The following is a 19,147-nucleotide window of genomic DNA, read 5'->3' as shown; positions in this document are numbered from 1 at the left end:
AGTGGGCCATGGTTAGTATGGAGACGTAGCTGGATCTGTTGACAGACAATCTGAGCTCATCAATTAACCTCAGACTAGGCAGATACATTTTGTGTTCATAATAAAATCACCTTCAGTGAGTCAGTACTGGGAAAACGATTGCTACAATTTGTTGTTCCACCAGCATGAATAAAAGTGCTGCAGATTAAAGGGTCATTACGAAATAAGGTATCTTTTAATTTTTGTTTTAATATTATTTTTGTATTAACTATAAATATACTGAAGCTGGAAAGGTATGAGCAGATGGCTACTTGACTTTCTGGGACAATTGGTGATTGGAAATTACACGAAGAAATCTCCAGGAACGCATACAAACTGCACTGGCAGCCCAAGCAACCAACAAGATCCAGTAATCATCAAGGCTTTTTGACAGCTTTTTACAGACCCACAACTTCTACCACCTCGAGGAACAATGGCAGCTGACACATGGGAGCATCACCATCTGCAAGTTCTCTGCCAAACCACATCCCAGACTGACTCTGAACTTTATTGTTGTTATCATACTCAATGCTTAAATGACTTTTTTGAATTCCATCATCTCCCGCTGGAGTGTCCATGCTTTTAGAGAGCAGAATCAATACCCACTGAGTTCAATTACCTTCTTCTGCCAAAGGTTTGGAAGCTTCGAAGGGATTGGCAGCAAGTTAGACTAACTGAGACAACAACAGCAACAAGAACAAAAGCAAAGTTGCTGGAAAAGCTGAGCAGGTCTGGCAGCATCTGTGGAGGAGAAAACAGAGCTAACGTTTCCGGTCAGGTGACCCTTCCTCTTCTGAGGAAGGGTCACTGGACCCAAAACGTTAACTCTGTTTTCTCCTCCACGGATGCTGCCAGACCTGCTCAGCTTTTCCAGCAACTTTGCTTTTGTTCCTGATTTACAGCATCTGCAATTCTTTTGGTTTTTATTAGACTAACTGAGATCCTTTAGGGAAATAATTTCTCTCAGCAAAGCTCGAGAGCAGTGCCTGAAATACTCTTTCAAAACGGGGACAATAGAGGACTCAGAGATATCCCAATTACTGTCATCATCTGAGCTAAAGATGCAGCTTAAATAGGAGTATAATGTAAATTTTAAAAATAGCCAAGTTAAAATAGAATCCCAAAGACATAATGGTGACAAAAAAAAAGTTTGAGCTATTTATCTTTACTGACCTCGGTGTTGTTGCCTTTTGCCCTTTGGAAGATACAGCTGTAGAGCGTGCATTTTGTGAAGCAGAACCAAACGACACTTGAGATGCTGCTAAAATGAATGAAGAGGCAAGATGATTTTCAATTAAGCTACTGCCAGTATTCCACATACAGGACAAATTCTGCATTTTTGTCGATTTTATTGTTATTGTACAGAAACAGAAGTGTACCACACCTTAATAAACTGTTTCAATTTAAGTTTCTGTTGGTGAATGATGATGTAGGGTGAGCTTTACAAATCAAAAGTTCAATTTCCAATTAAGTTAACTAATCCTAATGTGATGATGATAATAGTGTCACTGCCCCAGAGAAAGATTAAGCAGGGTTTCCATTCCTGATTGCGATTCAGAGTGTTCTGTTGCAATATGGCTGCATAAGGTTACAATATCTTTGAATCTGTGATGCAAATCTTTACAAGGGTGTGTGGGTTAAAGATGTGTAATAAAGAAAGACAACAGAAAAATGTTTACAGATGTGTAGTTTGATAACTTTCAGAGAATCGCTCATTCTGTAAATGCATCATGTTTCATTGTCAGTCTCAGGTGCCACTCAAAGCAGTTATAAAGCAAACCTGTTACGGAAGTCAAATTTATTTACAACTTTAGCTCATGTAATGTTAGATTTTCTTTTGGAGAGTGGGTGACTCTCCAGAAATATTCCCATTCCTTGTGAATTGTTAGGGGCAAAGTATTAGCATGGATAGAGGATTCATTGATTAACAGGAAGCAAAGAGTGGGGATAAATGAGTGCTATTCTGGCTGGCAATCAGGGACTAGTGGTGTGCCTCAGGGATTGGTGTTGGGACCGAAATTATTTACAATTTATATAGATGTTTTGGAGTTGAGGACCATGTGTGGGGTGTCAAAGTTTGCAGATGACACTAAGGTGAGTGGCAGAGCAAAGTGTGCAGTGAAACTTTGCAGAGGAACATAGATACATTGAGCGAGTGTGCAAAGGTCTGACAGTTGGAATACAATATAAATAAATGTGAAGTCATATATTTTGGTAGGAGTAATAGTAAAAGGGATTATTACTTGAATGGTAAAAAGTTGCAGCATGCTGCTATGCAGAGGGACCTGGGTGTCCTTGTCCATGAATCACAGAAGGTTGGTTTGCAGATACAACAAATAATTAGGAAGGCAAATGGAATTTTATCCTTCATTGCTAAAGGGATTGAGTTTAAAAGCAGAGAGGTTATGTTGCAGCTGTACAAGGTGCTGGTGAGGCCACACCTGGAGTTCTATGTGCAGTTTTGGTCTCCTTACTTGAGGAAGGATGTACTGGCACTGGAGGGGGGTGCAGAGGAGGTTCACTAGGTTGATTCCAGAGTTGAAGGCATTGGCTTATGAGGAGACTGAGTAGATTGGGATTATTTTCATTGGAATTCAGAAGATTGAGGGAGTATCTTACAGGAACATATAAAATTATGAAGAGAATAGATAAGATAGAAGTAGAGAGGATGTTCCAACTGGCAGGTGAAGCTAGAACAAGAGGGCATAGCCTCAAGATTAGAGGGAGCACATTTAGGGCTGAATTGAGAAGGAATTCTTCACTCAGAGGGTTGTTAATCTATGGAATTCCTTGCCCAGTGAGGTAGTTGACACTATTTCAGTAAACATTTTTAAAGCTAAGGTAGTTTTTTTTCCGAACAGTAACGGAATTAAGGGATACGGTGAGAGCGCGGGTAAGTGGATCTGAGTCCATGAAAAGAGCAGCCATGATCTTATTGAATGGTGGAGTGGGCTCAAAGGACCGAACAGCCTACTCCTGCTCCTAGTTCTTATGTTCTTATGCTCACTCATTCCAATGGATGATGTACAATCAACTCCCAAAACAAAAAGCAGTTAAAAAGCAAACCTGTTACAGAAGTCAAATTTTTTTCCAACTTTAGCTCATGTAATGATAGATTTTCTTTTGGAGAGTGGGTGACTCTCCAGTAATATTCCCATTCCTTGTGTATTGTTTTCAACATTGTCAGAGAATATTTGAACATTGATTGTACAGCCAAGTTTCAATCTGATATCTACATATACATGCACTACAGATAGAATCACTGTGCAGTTTATTTTATTTTTTGCTGCCCACGCAAGCCCAGGTGTGCTATGACCAGTTCCACAATTTATGGGTTGTGGCAATCATTGTTCTGTGCTTTTCAATAAGTATACTAATCAAAGGGGAAATTGGAGTACATCCACCCTATTGCCCAGATACTACCCCTTTTATTCATTTGGCAACTGGTGCTGGAAACAGAAAGGATTCTGTTCCGTGTTACCTTTAACTGTAGATATGTCATCAGCTGTTTCAAGGTCCGTATCAGGTAACACTTCCGATTTATGGACACTGCAAGTTATAATTTTTTGAACAATACAATATTACTACATATTCAATTCCAAATCAAGAATTGTAGCATTGCATTATGGAAGTTCAATATTTGACACAGTGGACAGGTGCCAACTACTTGAAAGGGCCATCCACTTTGTTCAATTCCATTGCCCATTTCCTTTCACAATTTTCACTTTCAAATATATATACATTTCCTTTCTAAACTGATTCTGTCCCAACTGCTATTTCTGATACGTTACTCCATATAACTCTTTGCATTAGGGAGAAATGTGTTAATGTAGCATCACTTCGGGCAGTGCTAGACACTGCAATGAAGACACACAAGTTTCCTCATTGATAGCGATGAAGAATACTGAGCAACCTATTGATGTAGGCTGTGCATTGACACTCAAAATTTCACTACCTGAATGAGTTTTCCCCTCCAGCCTTCCAAATTCTCTAAAGAACATCTTTAATTCTTTTGGCAATTATCTTAACTTTATGTTCTCTAGTTACCAATTCACTATGTCCCAATCTCTCAATTTTGAGCACCTCAATTAGACTTCCTCTTAACCTTTTCTATTCTGCTGAGAAGAGTCTAGGGCCAGATTTTGCTGATAGAATCAGGTCAAGACATAGGTGGGTGAGGATAGATAATGGCATACAAAACCACAAACAAAAACAGAAGTTGCTGGAAAAGCTCAGCAGGTCTGGCAGCATCTGTGAAGAGATATTAGAGTTAACGTTTTGGGTCCGGAGACCCTTCCTCAGAATGGATAATGGTATGCAGGCTGTGTGCTGCTGTCCCACCTCTGTTCCTGATCCAAGCCATTTTCGGGAGAGAAAACCATTGGGATAGTGGGCTAGTGAACCCATTCACAGCAAAGGTACATCAATTAATGCACTTAACAAGTTCATTGAGAGATTATATCTGAAGCTTTTCATCCCTGGTATTGTTTTAGTGCTTTTCCTCTTCTTCATGGTTGTGAAATTCTTCCAAAGGCAACATGAACTGGACTCCTCTCTCTCCCATTCCCTTGGTGACATGTCCATCCTGGGCTTCCTCCAGTGTCACAATGATGCCACCTGGAAACTGGAGGAGCAGCACCTCATATTCCGAGAAGCAGGAAAGCTGCCGTTTCGGTTTCTGAAGAAGGGTCCAGACCCAAAACGTCCGCTTTCCTGCTCCTCTGATGCTGCTTGGCCTGCTGTGTTCATCCAGCTCCACACTTTGTTATCTTGGATTCTCCAGCATCTGCAGTTCCCATTATCACTCATCTAAAGTGCACTTCACTTAACTACATTTCTTGTCTTTGTATTGCCATCGCTGTTAAAAGTTTGATTTTATGCTTCCTCCATCCAAACCTGTGATGTAGGTTATACACATAGAGTTGGCCCAATCCTAACCCACGGAGCAATTTACATGTCTGTTTATGCATCTCCAATTCACAACACAGCCATTACCAATACTCCCTGTTTTCTGCCATTCTGTCAATTTATTAACCATCCTGTCACAAGCCCCTTAATACCACATGCCTTAATTCTATCTAAAAGTCTACAAATATATTATTGGTCAAAATCTTCTTATCTAATGCGGTTTTTAAAAATTCCAACTTGTCCATAATCAATACACCACTATTTTCTTGAAGACCAGATACAATTTGTCACTTACACTGGTTGTCCTTAATCAATCTACCTTTCTAAGGACTTAATTAATGACTTAATTTTGTATGATGATGTCTACCATATTCCCAATGATGGTCCGACTGGTCTATAACTTTTTCTTTTTTACCTTTTTGGGCAAAGATGTTACATTGACAATTGCCCTATCTTTTGACACAATTTCAGAAAGCCAAGGACATTCAAAAGATTTTGGCCCAGTGTTCCTGGGATGCAGAAGGGGAATAGCCAAAGCTCCCTTTCTGATTATTATCCAAGCTGCCTATAGTAAAGGTACGGATGGTTTCAAAGATTGAATGACTTCAGCAGCCACCTCTAACCACACCGAATACAGTATTGAATAGCTTTATTCATGTAATGAAAGAAATATTAAAATATCCAAGACAGATAAAAGGATGATTATTTCATTTCTGCTTCAGTAGAGTGACCTGTGTATGCCATTCTCCCTTTTACATTTGGCAATGGCTACCATTCCCTTTTCCCTGCCGGACCGCGTAATGTAATATAAAGAGTCAGGAAGTACAAAACCAAACAGCAATGTACGCTTAATTTTGTGGGTCAGGGAACTTTAACCCATTGGAGAATCGGTAGGGTGCACATTTCTAAAGTTCTGTGCTGCAATCAGTTTACTGCTCATGCCAGTGAAAGCATTAAGCTATTTTTACTTACTGTAATATTTCTTTGATGACAGTAACAGCCACATCTTCAGTGGGGGCTTTTCCCTTTCTGGAGGGCAGCAGCAGATTCTCATTTATTTTAGTCTCCCTTGTCTGAAACTCAACATGAGCGGCTGTGGCAATTTGCCCTTGGAGGGGAGCTTCTATTATGACTAAATCCTAGGAAGAGAACAAATATGAGAAGCCCAGTAGTTCAAATAGTTTACAATGGACAATTTCAGGCATTTGGATTGATTAACATTGATAAAGGCTGTGTTCAGTGCATTAAAGTCATTTTTATGTCACATACAAAATTGTGAATGTTAACCATATGCTATTGGTGCTGAACTTGCCCTATTTTTAGTGCAGGGTGAGGATCATAATTACAAAGGTGGTACAAAAGCGCTGCATCGAGTTGCAGTTTATCTGTGATCCAGCATGATGACTAGAGATATCACTACTGAAGAGGATCTTGACAGTGAGGGGGTTAGCAGAAATGGTGTGTTAAAGGTGCTCTGTACTGAAATTACAATGAGCACCATCAGCAACCACATCCTTGCTTGAAGGCTGTTATTAAGTGCCAATACAAGGGTAAAGATTTGTGCCTGACACAATAGTTGAGTGGCATGGACTGTGCATCTGTTCAACAGTAGTCTGACCTCACTGGAAATCCTATGACCTGTTCATTTTAATAAATTCTTCATGTTCTCTGTACAGATTGGAGCATGAAAAGAGACCATGCTGATGATGAAGGTTGAGTGATATTTCTTACAAGGCAGCTTTCAATGGATCACTGCTTAAACCGAAAGGTGACCTACAAGTGCCAATGTACCAGGTAGCAATGTGCTGGTGGGATGATTAGAAAACAAATAATTGGAAAGGGTCCGTAACGGAGAAAAGAAGTGCAGTAATCAGGAAGCAGGAAAACTATTCCAAACATCAAGAACAAAATAACTTGTAATTCAGTAACAACAAATGGTATAAAATACTTCCACAGATGCTACTTGCAAAAGCTTGGTCATGTCTTTACTTCAGTCTCATTTCATAGGTTTAAAATCTAATAGCACAAACTGAAGCTTAAACCCAGGGCTTTTGTGTTCTCAGGTTCATTACCATTTAAACCTTGACATTTACCAAGTGAGGTTATCAGGTAGTGTTTTCAGCAAAAACACACAAATATAGTTCACACTTACCACCAAGCAGTTGAGATAGAGAGCCCTCTTTTCCATAAGGTCCTGGATAATCTTGGAGAAGTGATGCAGTTCCTTAGGCAAAACAACCTGGAGAGAGGAGTGTCACAAATATATTACTTACAGTAACTGAAATCACATGAATGAGTCTAGGCTTTAGAACGCTAATAAAAATGATCAGATGGGACCTTGTTGTGGAGGCAGGTGTCTCATCAGGCACTGAGAGAGCAAACAAGAGACCTCTTCCTGGCAAGGATTGCCATATCCAAGGCTAACCAAACATTGGCGAGATCACCGGCAGCTCAATGCCCCAAATTTAGACCCCAGGCACAGTCGTACTTTTGGGTTGCTCTCCAGCAACCATGTTGAAATGTACAAAGTGTAAAACTGCAGCAGCAAGTTCTAGGGATTTAGGTCTCTATCAGTAGCGAATAATATACTACTGCAGATGATTTGAGAAAATTTAGGCACTGGTAGTGATAAAAAGGGGTAAAAATAATTAGTACAAAAGCAAAGATAAAATCACAGATTGATCTGTAGATAAAGTGAAAAACTTTGCAAAACAGGAGTTAATTCCAGCAGAAATTCAACTCACCTCTTTGTCCAGATTGGGTCGGGCACATGCATCTATTTTTCTTTCAAACTGTTCAAGATGGGAAGTTATATTCACAGTATGGCTGTTGCTGAGGGCCACCTGCAACACGGTCATATCAAGTTAGAATGAAGATTACTTTCATAAATTGCATAAAAGTCTGCAGGGTAAATTATATGATTCTGTACTTCAGACACATTTTCTTTTGATGCTAAGAACAGGAAAATCATGGAAAGTGCAGATTGAGTATTTTAATCCCTGGGCTCAATACATGTCACCATTGAACATAATTCCAAAATTAACTCATAACCTTATTACTATTAATTATAAGGCATGGCAAATCACTAATATTACTCAAGCACTTGGCTGATATCTACAGTGGAAGTTCATTACAATATGGATGTTTGGGAGCAAAAGGTTCTGTTATGGGTGGAGAGAGATAATAGGAACTGCAGATGCTGGAAAATCTGAGATGCCTGCTGTGTTCGTCCAGCTCCACATCTTGTTATCTCTATTATGTCATGGGTGGATCACCCTAATAAGAAGACACTTATTTTCTCCTATTTTTAACTAAAGAAAAGTTTACCTCTCTTGGGGGTCAAGGGACTGCATGCTATAAGCAAGTTTGCAGTACATTAACTACAGTATATCAAACATCCACAGTATATGCTGTTTGAAATCACACATTCTCCAACTCTTTGTCGCAATGTTTGGTCATGCATTTATCTCAACATTTAAGATTTGAAACTGCCTACATAAACATTTAGAATGTAAATCCTCTATGTAAACAATTGCCAGTGATTTTGACCCTGAAAGCTGTAGCTTGCAGATCTCTGTGGAGTGAGTTTCTGAAACCTGTGTTACTATAGGATCCGCCTCCCCCTCGCTCCCTATTTATTTCAGAACCCTCTCCCCATCCCCTTTTTCTGATGAAGGGTCTAGGCCCGAAACGTCAGCTTTTGTGCTCCTTGCTGCTTGGCCTGCTGTGTTCACCCAGCTCCACACTTAGTTATCTCCACTATAGATAGTCCCTGGGCTGCCAACAGGTTCTGTCCCTGAGTAGGTTCACAAATTGATTTGTATTCATAGAACATGGAACATTACAGCACAGTACAGGCCCTTCGGCCCTCGATGTTGTGCTGACCTGTCATACCAATCTGAAGCCCATCTAACCTACACTATTCCATGTATGTCCATATGCTTATCCAGTGACGACTTAAATGTACCTAAAGTTGGCGAATCTACTACCATTGCAGGCAAAGCGTTCCATTCCCTTACTACTCTCTGAATAAAGAAACTACCTCTGACATCTGTCCTATATCGTTCACCCCTCAATTTAAAGCTATGCCCCCTCATGCTCGCCGTCACCATCCTAGGAAAAAGGCTCTCCCTATCCACCCCTCTGATTATTTTATATGTTTCAATTAAGTCACCTCTCAACCTTCTCCTCTCTAACGAAAATAGCCTCAAGTCCCTCAGCCTTTCCTCGTAAGACCTTCCCTCCAGACCAGGCAACATTCTAGTAAATCTCCTTTGCACCCTCTCCAAAGCTTCCACATCCTTCTTATAATGCGGTGACCAGAACTGTACGCAATACTCCAAGTGTGGCCGCACCAGAGTTTTGTACAGCTGCAGCATAACCTCTTGGTTCTGGAACTTGATCCCTCTATTAATAAAAGCCAGAACACTGTATGCCTTCTTAACAGCCCTGTCAACCTGGGCGGCAACTTTCAAGGATCTGTGTACATGGACACCGAGATCTCTCTGCTCATCTACACTACTAAGAATCTTATCATTAGCCCAGTACTTTGCCATCTGGTTACTCCTACCTCACACTTGTCTGCATTAAACTCCATTTGCCACCTCTCAGCCCAGCTCTGCAGCTTATCTATGTCTCTCTGCAACCTACAGCATCCTTCGTCACTATCCACAACTCCACCGACCTTAGTGTCGTCTGTAAATTTACTAACCCATCCTTCTACACCCTCATCCAGGTCATTTATAAAAATGTCAAACAGCAGTGGACCCAACACCAACCCTTGCAGTACACCACTCGTAACTGGTCTCCAGGATGAACATTTCCCATCAACTACCACCCTCTCAAGTCAGAACATAATGCAGGACAATATAAAGCAGCTGTTCGTGAGCACAGGAAATGGTCATATAGAATCATAAAGTTGTACTGCATGGAAACAGACCCTTCGGTCCAACTCATCCATGCCATCCAGATATCCTAAACAAATATCATCCCATTTGCCAGCATTTGGCCCATTTCCCTCTAAACGCTTCTTTTCATATACCCATCCAGATGCCTTTTAAATGTTGTAATTGTACCAGCCTATTGTTTTGGCAGCTCATTCCATTCTGGCTCCAGCCTCTGTGTGAAAAATGTTGGATATTTAAAATTACACTGCTGTATGCAAACGCATTCACAAGTACGGGCATTTGTAAACTGTAGCCCCCTGAACCTTGGATATAATACACCTATATTGATTCACAGTCTATGGGCAGACAAGCGACTCATGTCATTTCAAAGAATAAATTGAAAGCAGTCCTGAGTTGCATTTTCAATCGTATCCATCATTGTTAAACCTGGGCAGTAGTAGATAGCATTTTTCAATCTGCAGAAGAAAACTTCTTTTGGTCATTATGGGTACAATTTTAATCAGAGCACCGATCAGATGGAATAAGAAAGATGACTGTGAAGTGTTATTCCTGGATAAAGCTTCAGGTCAGATGTATTTTAACTCCCAAATTTCATGTAAGTGCTATTACCAAAACATGCAATGCGATAGGGGCGTAAGTGGTGAGGAAGAAGGGTGGTTGCTCCAGTTAAAGATCAGTCCTTAACAGGCCACTGGTTTCTAAATAACTGGTGGGGAAGTTGGCTTCGAGAAGGTTTCTTGCTACAAGTGGCAGGATGAAGAATTCCCAGACAATGGCATTTGTAAATCTCCCTTTGGACCCAGAATGACCTCTGACTCCCACAAATGCCAACCTTTTGCTTATCTGGAGGGCTTAATCATTTTTTGCTCCAGCCTTTCCAAGCCTAGCAAAAATGCTGTGGTGCCTTTTCTGTCCAGCTCCAGGTCATAGTGCCTCCTGGGTACTTTAATCCTTGTAGGGATCCCAATCAGTATTTACACGTGAGACTGCGGCCTCCTCCACCAGGAAAAAAATTACAGCGCCCTTCAAATGGGAGATCACTGAGCACAAAGAGGGGGATGGGGCACCAGGAAGAGTCAAAATTCTCCCTTTTGTGTTAATGGTGTGTAAATTTAACAGGAGGGTTTCCCTGTGTTAGGGCCTTTCTGGCAAAATTGCAAAAGCTATCTAAAATAAGAGGTTTATAAATTCATCAAACTCATTGGCCCCTACCAGTCATCCATAAGTACACCGACTATCAGGAGTGCTGTCAGGAACAGGAACCATTAAAGCGTTCCCTTTTAGCTGCAGAAGAATTTCTAGCATTTCCAAAGCTACCCTGGCTGAAGTTCATGAATGCAGCACAAATGAGAGATAATACCAGGGCTTGTCCTAGGCTCACTCAACGAGCAGACAAGCTATTGATATGTTTTTCTCTTGCTTTTTCTGAAGTAAAATCTGTTGGCGCAGAAAGGCTGTTTAAATATGATTTTCACAACATTCTCACTTAAATAGGAATGGTTCAGAAAAACTTCTCTTACCTCAGTTTTAATTTTTGTCTGAGCGTTAGTTAGAAATCGTTTAATTTTCTCAATGAAGATCAAATCCAATGTGTAACGCGTATATTTGTCTTCAGTCTCTTTGATCACTGCAGTAGACTTGTTGAAAGAATGAACAAAAGTAATATATTCAATACCAGACTATGATTCACAATTCCTAAGACTTTCTTTACAAGAATAGTTGATAATCTGCAGGGTGCATAATGATAAAATGTAGCTGTCTACATCTAAAAGGTTAAAGTGACACTTGCAAACATACTGCAGAACAACAAGGTTTCTCCTATTGTTTCAGATGCTGACAGGTCTACTGTGCATTTCTAGCATTTGCAGTTTTTCTTTTTATTTATACTGATGGATTAGCATTGACAGGCATGTGCCAAATGCTATTTAGTGGAGGGCCATAGCCCAGGTACTTCATGTGTACATCTAAAGTATGCAGAACAGGCGAATAGTGATGCTAGTCAAGGTTGATTTGACACAAGAGCTGCCGTTTTGGTCCTCGCTGCTTCAGTTAACGCTCTCTAAAATTAGCATAATTGACCACACATCCAGCTTATGTCTTCAGGGACAGCTGGTAGACATTTGAAAAGTATTTTGTGCTTTTGAATGTATAATGGTTTCAGTCATGGGGATTATAGTTATAGTTCCTCTTACATTACAGCGTGAGATTAAAAGTGGAGCAGAGAGAGAGACATGACAAGTTGACAATGGAATTCGTGGTTCAAGAAGGCAGTTCACTACCGTCTCCTTGAGGGCACCTAGGGATGGGCAATAAATCCTGGTCCAGCCAGGGACGCCCACATCCAATGAATGAATTGAGAAAACAAGATTCCTTCAAGGTGATGAAGACAGATCTCAGTAGAAGGTGATCATTTGAATTTTTCAAGCCAACATCACAATTAACGTGGCTGGATTAGTATGGGAGGCATGGGCTGGTATTGCTAGGATTTTCCAAGTAACAGAGAGGCCAAAGCCTAAGCATTCCATGAGTACAGCAGAAGTATGCAGAGCAGGCAGCTCATGATGTTAGTTGGCACCAAATGCTGATTTAGCACACACAGAGACACTTTGATCTTCACTATTTCACTTAATGCCCTCCCAAACTAGTACGGGTGACAATGCATGTGACTGCAAGAGGGGCCTGTCCTGCTAACACTTTAAGGGCATTCACTCACTCGACAACAAAATGGAGGTCATCAAACTTCTTGCAGCATTACATTCACATCCTCAATGCCACACCATTGGCAGCTAGCAGAGCCAAATGTTCCCACTGCTACATAGAAACATAGAAGAAAGGAGCAGGAGAAGGCCATTCAGGCCTTCGAGCCTACTCCACCATTCATCACGACCATGGCTGACTGTCCAGCTCAACAGCCTAATCCTACTTTCTCCCCATAACCTTTGATCCCATTTGTCCAAAGTGCTATATCTAGCCAACTCTTGAATCCATTCAATGTTTTGGCATCAACTACTTCCTGTGGCAATGAATTCCACAGGCTCACCACTCTTTGCATGAAGAAATATCTCCTCATCTCTGTCCTAAATTATCTGCCCAAATCCTCAGACTGTGACCCCTGGTTCTGGACACACCTACCATTGAGAACATCCTCATTGCGTCTACCCTGTCCAGTCCTGTTAGAATTATATAAGTCTCTATGGGATACCCCCTCCGTTCATCTAAACTCCAGCAAAACCAATTCCAGCCTGGTCAGTCTCTCCTCAGACGTCATTCTCACCATCCCCTGAATCAGCGTGGTAAACCTTCAATGCATTCCCTCAAGAGGAAAAGTATCCTTCATCAGAAAAGGATGCTAAAATTGTACACAATATTCTAGGTGTGGCCTCACTAAGGCCCTGTATAACTGCAACAACTCATCCCTGCTCCTGTACTCAATATGTCTTGCAGTGAAGGCCAACATTCCATTTGCTTCCTTTCCTGCCTGCTGCACCTGCCAGCTTATCTTCAGAGACTGGTGCAGAAGGATACCCAGGTCCCACTGCACACTCCCATCTCCCTAGTTACAGCTATTCATATAGTGATCTGCCTTCTTATTTTTGCTACCAAAGTGAATAACCTCACATTTATCCAAATATACTGCATTGACTTGCCCACTCAACAGCCTGCCCAGATCATACCAAAGGATCTCTGCATCCTTGCCACAGTTCATTCTCCCACCCAACTTGGTATCATCTGCAGACTTTGAGATGTTACATTTTGTTCCCTCATCCAAATCCTTACCATCTTCTCTGTTGACTATTCCCCTCATATTTATCCCTGACTCTGTTATTTACTTAAAACATATGACATTGCTGTTATCCTAATGCACATGTGGAGAGACACAAACTATGCTGAGATGTGTCCTCTCTATTGACTACATGGTGGACTAGTCACCTCAGCTGCAACAAATGAGGAGTCTATTACTGGATTTGGGACATTTGCAGGCACTAAATAAGTAAATAATGGATAAAAGTACGATACTGCGGAGAAACTCAACAGGGCTAGCTGCATTGGCGGAGGTAGAAACAGAGTTAACGTTTTGGGTCTGGTATGACTTGAAACCTTTTCAACTGGATTTTTTTTGGAACAGCAATCAGGCCTCAATAATAGGCCATGGCCACTTTGAAAAAAAATGCCAAGGTTTAAAGGGGTCCTTCAGGTTTTTGCACTCGGTTGGAGTTCTACGACAGCCACTGCTCCTTGGAGCTCAAAGTCCCTGACATTTCAGTTCACAATCACACTAGGGGTCACTGTCTAGATTTTGGTAAGCTCTGTGTAAAAACCTCAGCAACTACCTAGTAAAGGTTTACTGTTATGCACATTTTCAGGCAACTTTCATTTTAAATACACTCAAAAAAGATCCTTTTATGTATATACCTGCTCTAAGGACATGGCCTCCATTATTTCTAAATCAACCATGACTGACCCTTCTGTATTGGCAATGCCACTGGTTACCTCTTCGATTCTCTCATTGTACTCCTGAATTTCTTGTGGTGTATAGTTACCACCATTTGCAAATAACCTAAAAGACAAAGCATTACACAACAAAACAAGATTTTTTTACGATCAGGAAAACAACTTAATAACTTTGTTCCTTTCAATAGATGTGTCCACCTGCCCAACTTCTATTAGCAACACTTAATACTTCTCTAATTGCCCATAATATTGGATATTTTGAAGTCTCTCCTGAGAAGGTTTATTCGTCAACTTGGTTACCCCTGTTAGCGATAGTAGGAACCGCTGATGCTGGAGAATCTGAGATAACAAAGTGTGGATCTGGACGAACACAGCAGGCCAAACTGCATCGGAGGAGCAGGAAAGCTGTCATTTCGGGTCTGGGCCACCTGAAACATCCAGCTCTACACCTTGTTAGCCCTGTTAGCCCTCCTTTTAAACTTATGCCCCTTAGTATTCAGCTTTCAACCTCTTCACTGATTAAAAATATTAAATGGCCACTCCTACAGCTTGGAGTCCTTAATAAAGCAAAAATTCAAACTTTTTACAGTACCTGAATGATGTGATAAATTGTGCGTTGTCATCTTGCAATTTTCCTAGAGATTTGTCCAGCATATTCTGAAATTCGCGAAATAATTTGTTGACAGAATTCATGTATTTCTCCTGCTTGTTGTGAAGGGAATTTAGTAAATTAATTAGCCTAGAATAAAGCAAACAAAGCAATACTTTTAAAATTCTTTCATGGGATGTGGTTATCACAAATAAGATAAACATTTGTTGCCTATCCCCAATTGCACTTGAACTGAGTGACTTGCTAGATACTCAGGAGTTTGTTAAAAGTCAACCACACTGTTACAATCTGGAGACACATGGAGGTCAAAGCAGGTAAGGATGACAGATTTTCATCCTAAAAGGACACAAGTGAACCAGGAGGGATTTTGTACTAATTCTTGTCAAGTTGCTGGTCACCATTACCAGTTTCTATTTCCAGGTTTTCTTAAGTAATTGCATTATAATTCCAGAAGCTGCCAAGATGAAATTTGAACCTTTGTCACCAGAACATTATTTTGGTACCTCCGGATTAGTAACTCAGCAACATTACCACGACACCAGTGTCTCAACTTAACTTCTGAAGTAATAAACTAAGCAGAAGAAGTGTTGTGATAATTATGCCTGAAAAGACAGAAGCATGGATGTCCTGGGAATATTGTTAGAACATAGAACATAGAACATAGAACAGTACAGCACAGAACAGGCCCTTCAGCCCACGATGTTGTGCCGACCATTGATCCTAATGTATGCACCCTCAAATTTCTGTGACCATATACATGTCCAGCAGTCTTTTAAATGACCCCAATGACCTTGCTTCCACAACTGCTGCTGGCAACGCATTCCATGCTCTCACAACTCTCTGCGTAAAGAACCTGCCTCTGACATCCCCTCTATACTTTCCACCAACCAGCTTAAAACTATGACCCCTCGTGCTAGCCATTTCTGCCCTGGGAAATAGTCTCTGGCTATCAACTCTATCTATGCCTCTCATTATCTTGTATACCTCAATTAGGTCCCCTCTCCTCCTCCTTTTCTCCAATGAAAAGAGACCGAGCTCAGTCAACCTCTCTTCATAAGATAAGCCCTCCAGTCCAGGCAGCATCCTGGTAAACCTCCTCTGAACCCTCTCCAAAGCATCCACATCTTTCCTATAATAGGGCGCCCAGAACTGGACGCAGTATTCCAAGTGCGGTCTAACCAAAGTTTTATAGAGCTGCAACAAGATCTCACGACTCTTAAACTCAATCCCCCTGTTAATGAAAGCCAAAACACCATATGCTTTCTTAACAACCCTGTCCACTTGGGTGGCCATTTTAAGGGATCTATGTATCTGCACACCAAGATCCCTCTGTTCCTCCACGCTGCCAAGAATCCTATCCTTAATCCTGTACTCAGCTTTCAAATTCGACCTTCCAAAATGCATCACCTCGCATTTATCCAGGTTGAACTCCATCTGCCACCTCTCAGCCCATCTCTGCATCCTGTCAATGTCCCGCTGCAGCCTACAACAGCCCTCTACACTGTCAACGACACCTCCGACCTTTGTGTCATCTGCAAACTTGCTGACCCATCCTTCAATTCCCTCGTCCAAGTCATTAATAAAAATTACAAACAGTAGAGGCCCAAGGACAGAGCTCTGTGGAACTCCACTCACCACTGACTTCCAGGCAGAATATTTTCCTTCTACTACCACTCGCTGTCTTCTGTTGGCCAGCCAATTCTGTATCCAAGCAGCTAAGTTCCCCTGTATCCCATTCCTCCTGACCTTCTGAATGAGCCTACCATGGGGAACCTTATCAAATGCCTTACTGAAGTCCATATACACCACATCCACAGCTCGACCCTCATCAACCTTTCTAGTCACATCCTCAAAAAACTCGATAAGGTTTGTAAGGCATGATCTACCCCTCACAAAGCCGTGTTGACTGTATTTGATCAAGCCATGCTCTTCCAGATGGTCATAAATCTTATCCCTCAGAATCCTTTCTAACACCTTGCAGACGACAGACGTGAGACTTACCGGTCTATAATTGCCGGGGATTTCCCTATTTCCTTTCTTGAAGAGAGGAATTACATTTGCCTCTCTCCAGTCCTCAGGTACGACTCCAGTGGAGAGCGAGGATGCAAAGATCTTCGCAAGTGGCGAAGCAATTGCATTTCTCGCTTCCCAAAGCAGCCGAGGACAAATCTGATCCGGGCCTGGCGACTTGTCAATCTTAATGTTTGACAAAATTTTCAGCACATCAGCTTCGTCTATCTCTATCCATTCCAGCATGCACACCAAGTTGGGTCCAGTACTTCTGCATTAGAAGGCAGGAAGTTAGAATTTGGTGATTGTAAAATGGCTGGGGGTGGGAGTGGGGGGGGGGTATGGTGGAGGAGGGCTGCACATACACTTCAAAAGATGATGTGCTTTTTCTACACTTAGAGATTCAAAAACGATGTCTATGGGCAGCAGCTTGTTGGTTTGCAGATGCGCAGACAGCCCTTGAATTGAAACATTAGTATCAAAAAACCATATGATTAGCAGGCCAAGTAGCAGCTTTGTTTTATAATCAAGCCAACAAGTTTTGATTTTAGCCAATGAATTTGAATCCGACACTTCGATACCAAAAACCAATTAAATTTAAATCTGATGGTATTGACAACGTAGGATCAATCCTACTATAAGACATTGATATATCATCAAGGGTTTAAAAGGAGAGGGCAGTTGGAAAATCAGAAGATTGAACTGCCATCTGCGAGAGATAACAGTTCTCAGTTCTTAGATAAAGCACCGTTTAATCACAACAGTACCATGGCATTCCTAGCTAAGATTCCCGGCAGAAGAATTCACACAGAAAGCATTCCTCACAGATCATTCGATGGAAAAGGCACAGGACATTCCGGAAGAGACCCTAACCTGGTTGTAATTTCAAAAGACTAAAGTCTATTTTTTAAAATTTTATATTCATGGGACTTGTATTTCCTGGAACAGCATACCATGAGAATCTTGTTTTATTTGAGAATAATTAATAGTTAGAAGGGGTTTATTCGGTTTAATAGTTTACTTAATTTGTTATCTGTTAGAGTTAGATAAATAAATTGTTACTTAAGGGTCAGGGATTTCTTTTAGTTAACCATGAGAAGTTACTGATATGTAGGTTGCACTAATTTTCACCCTGCTTTTTAACAGATTAAAAGGGGAGGTACTTCGGGTGTTTTGGTTGTAGTTCTCAGAGGGGGTCAACCGCCACTTTAAAACAACATTATCACCTACAAGTCTCACAACATCCTGATTTGGACATGTATTGCTCTTCCTAAATTGTGGCTCTGTTAAGATTCTAGAATTTTCCACCTAAGACCTTTGTAGGAGATTCATTGCCAGATGTACTTGAAACCGGAAACAAATGCAGTTTTGTTGGTTCTGAGGCAAGTTCAGACAAAAAATTAAAATCTTTACTTGATAGATTCCAAGAGCTTTCCCACTTATCTAAATTGGTCAGCAAGTAAAATATCTAGCTAATAATTGACTAATTTGGAGGAAATTAGTCCCATGAGACTGTTGCCCTCCACTGTTGCCCACATAACCTCAGCATTGTTTGGGTACCATAGAGAAAATCCTGACTCAAGTCGGTTAGCAATGGCTCATAATGTCAGGCAGTGCAAATATTGATTATGCAAGACAGGAGCTCTTTACATTCACCTTCTAAAGATGATTCACCTTTCAGATTTAATTGCAGTTTTAAAGATCTCCTCCAAGTTGTGAATATTGTTACGGAACTCCACAATGGACTTGCAGTGCTCTGACTGAAGTGTTCTAAAATCCGTTTTCAGTTTTGTCAAAACTTCTTCCACTCCTCTACAGTGACGCTTGACTCTGTCCCTGTGCAAGCGCAGTTCCACTGTAAGGCAAGGTCAATGGTTATTTTGACAAAGTAAAAGGGGTAAAGTGGATAAATTCCACATGAGGGGTTTTCTCATTCATTTGCTGTGATGATGGCAGAAGAATGTGGACACCCAGAAAACAGCACATATGGCATCAGTTGGTACTTGCACATTAACTGTTTTCATTTCCAAGAAGAAAACTAGTTTCGAAAACAAAGTTGCTGGAAAAGGTCAGTAGGTCTGGCAACACCTGTGAAGAAAAAAAATCAGAGTTAATGTTAACTCTGATTTTTTCTTCACAGATGCTGCCAGACCTGCTGCGCTTTTACAGCAACTTCTGTTTTTGTTCCTAATTTACAGTATCCACAGTTCTTTCGGTTTTTATTAAGAAAACTAGTTTGTTG

At 41.0% G+C, this 19,147-nt stretch overlaps 1 protein-coding gene across 2 annotated transcripts in view; it reads right to left on the bottom strand.

The window, feature by feature from the left end:
- The window catches only part of ccdc180 (coiled-coil domain containing 180), a 104,721-nt gene that overhangs the window by 18,309 nt on the left and 67,265 nt on the right, over positions 1–19,147 (bottom strand). Inside the window, exons 23-31 of one of the 2 annotated variants that reach the window (XM_048559078.2) lie at positions 18,580–18,760; positions 14,878–15,024; positions 14,247–14,391; positions 11,354–11,470; positions 7,671–7,769; positions 7,079–7,165; positions 5,899–6,065; positions 3,500–3,567; positions 1,192–1,279 (exon numbers count right to left, since the gene is read on the bottom strand). In XM_048559078.2, coding sequence (XP_048415035.1) covers positions 1,192–1,279; positions 3,500–3,567; positions 5,899–6,065; positions 7,079–7,165; positions 7,671–7,769; positions 11,354–11,470; positions 14,247–14,391; positions 14,878–15,024; positions 18,580–18,760 — 1,099 coding nt within the window. The remainder of the gene's footprint in view (positions 1–1,191; positions 1,280–3,499; positions 3,568–5,898; positions 6,066–7,078; positions 7,166–7,670; positions 7,770–11,353; positions 11,471–14,246; positions 14,392–14,877; positions 15,025–18,579; positions 18,761–19,147) is intronic. The other variant, XM_048559079.2, reaches the window with a different exon arrangement.

The sequence above is a fragment of the Stegostoma tigrinum genome, chromosome 29 (assembly GCF_030684315.1).
Source record: "Stegostoma tigrinum isolate sSteTig4 chromosome 29, sSteTig4.hap1, whole genome shotgun sequence".
NCBI lineage: Eukaryota > Metazoa > Chordata > Chondrichthyes > Orectolobiformes > Stegostomatidae > Stegostoma > Stegostoma tigrinum.
The sequence above is the reverse complement of the archived record's forward strand: the minus strand, read 5'-3'. Positions and strand labels throughout refer to the sequence as shown.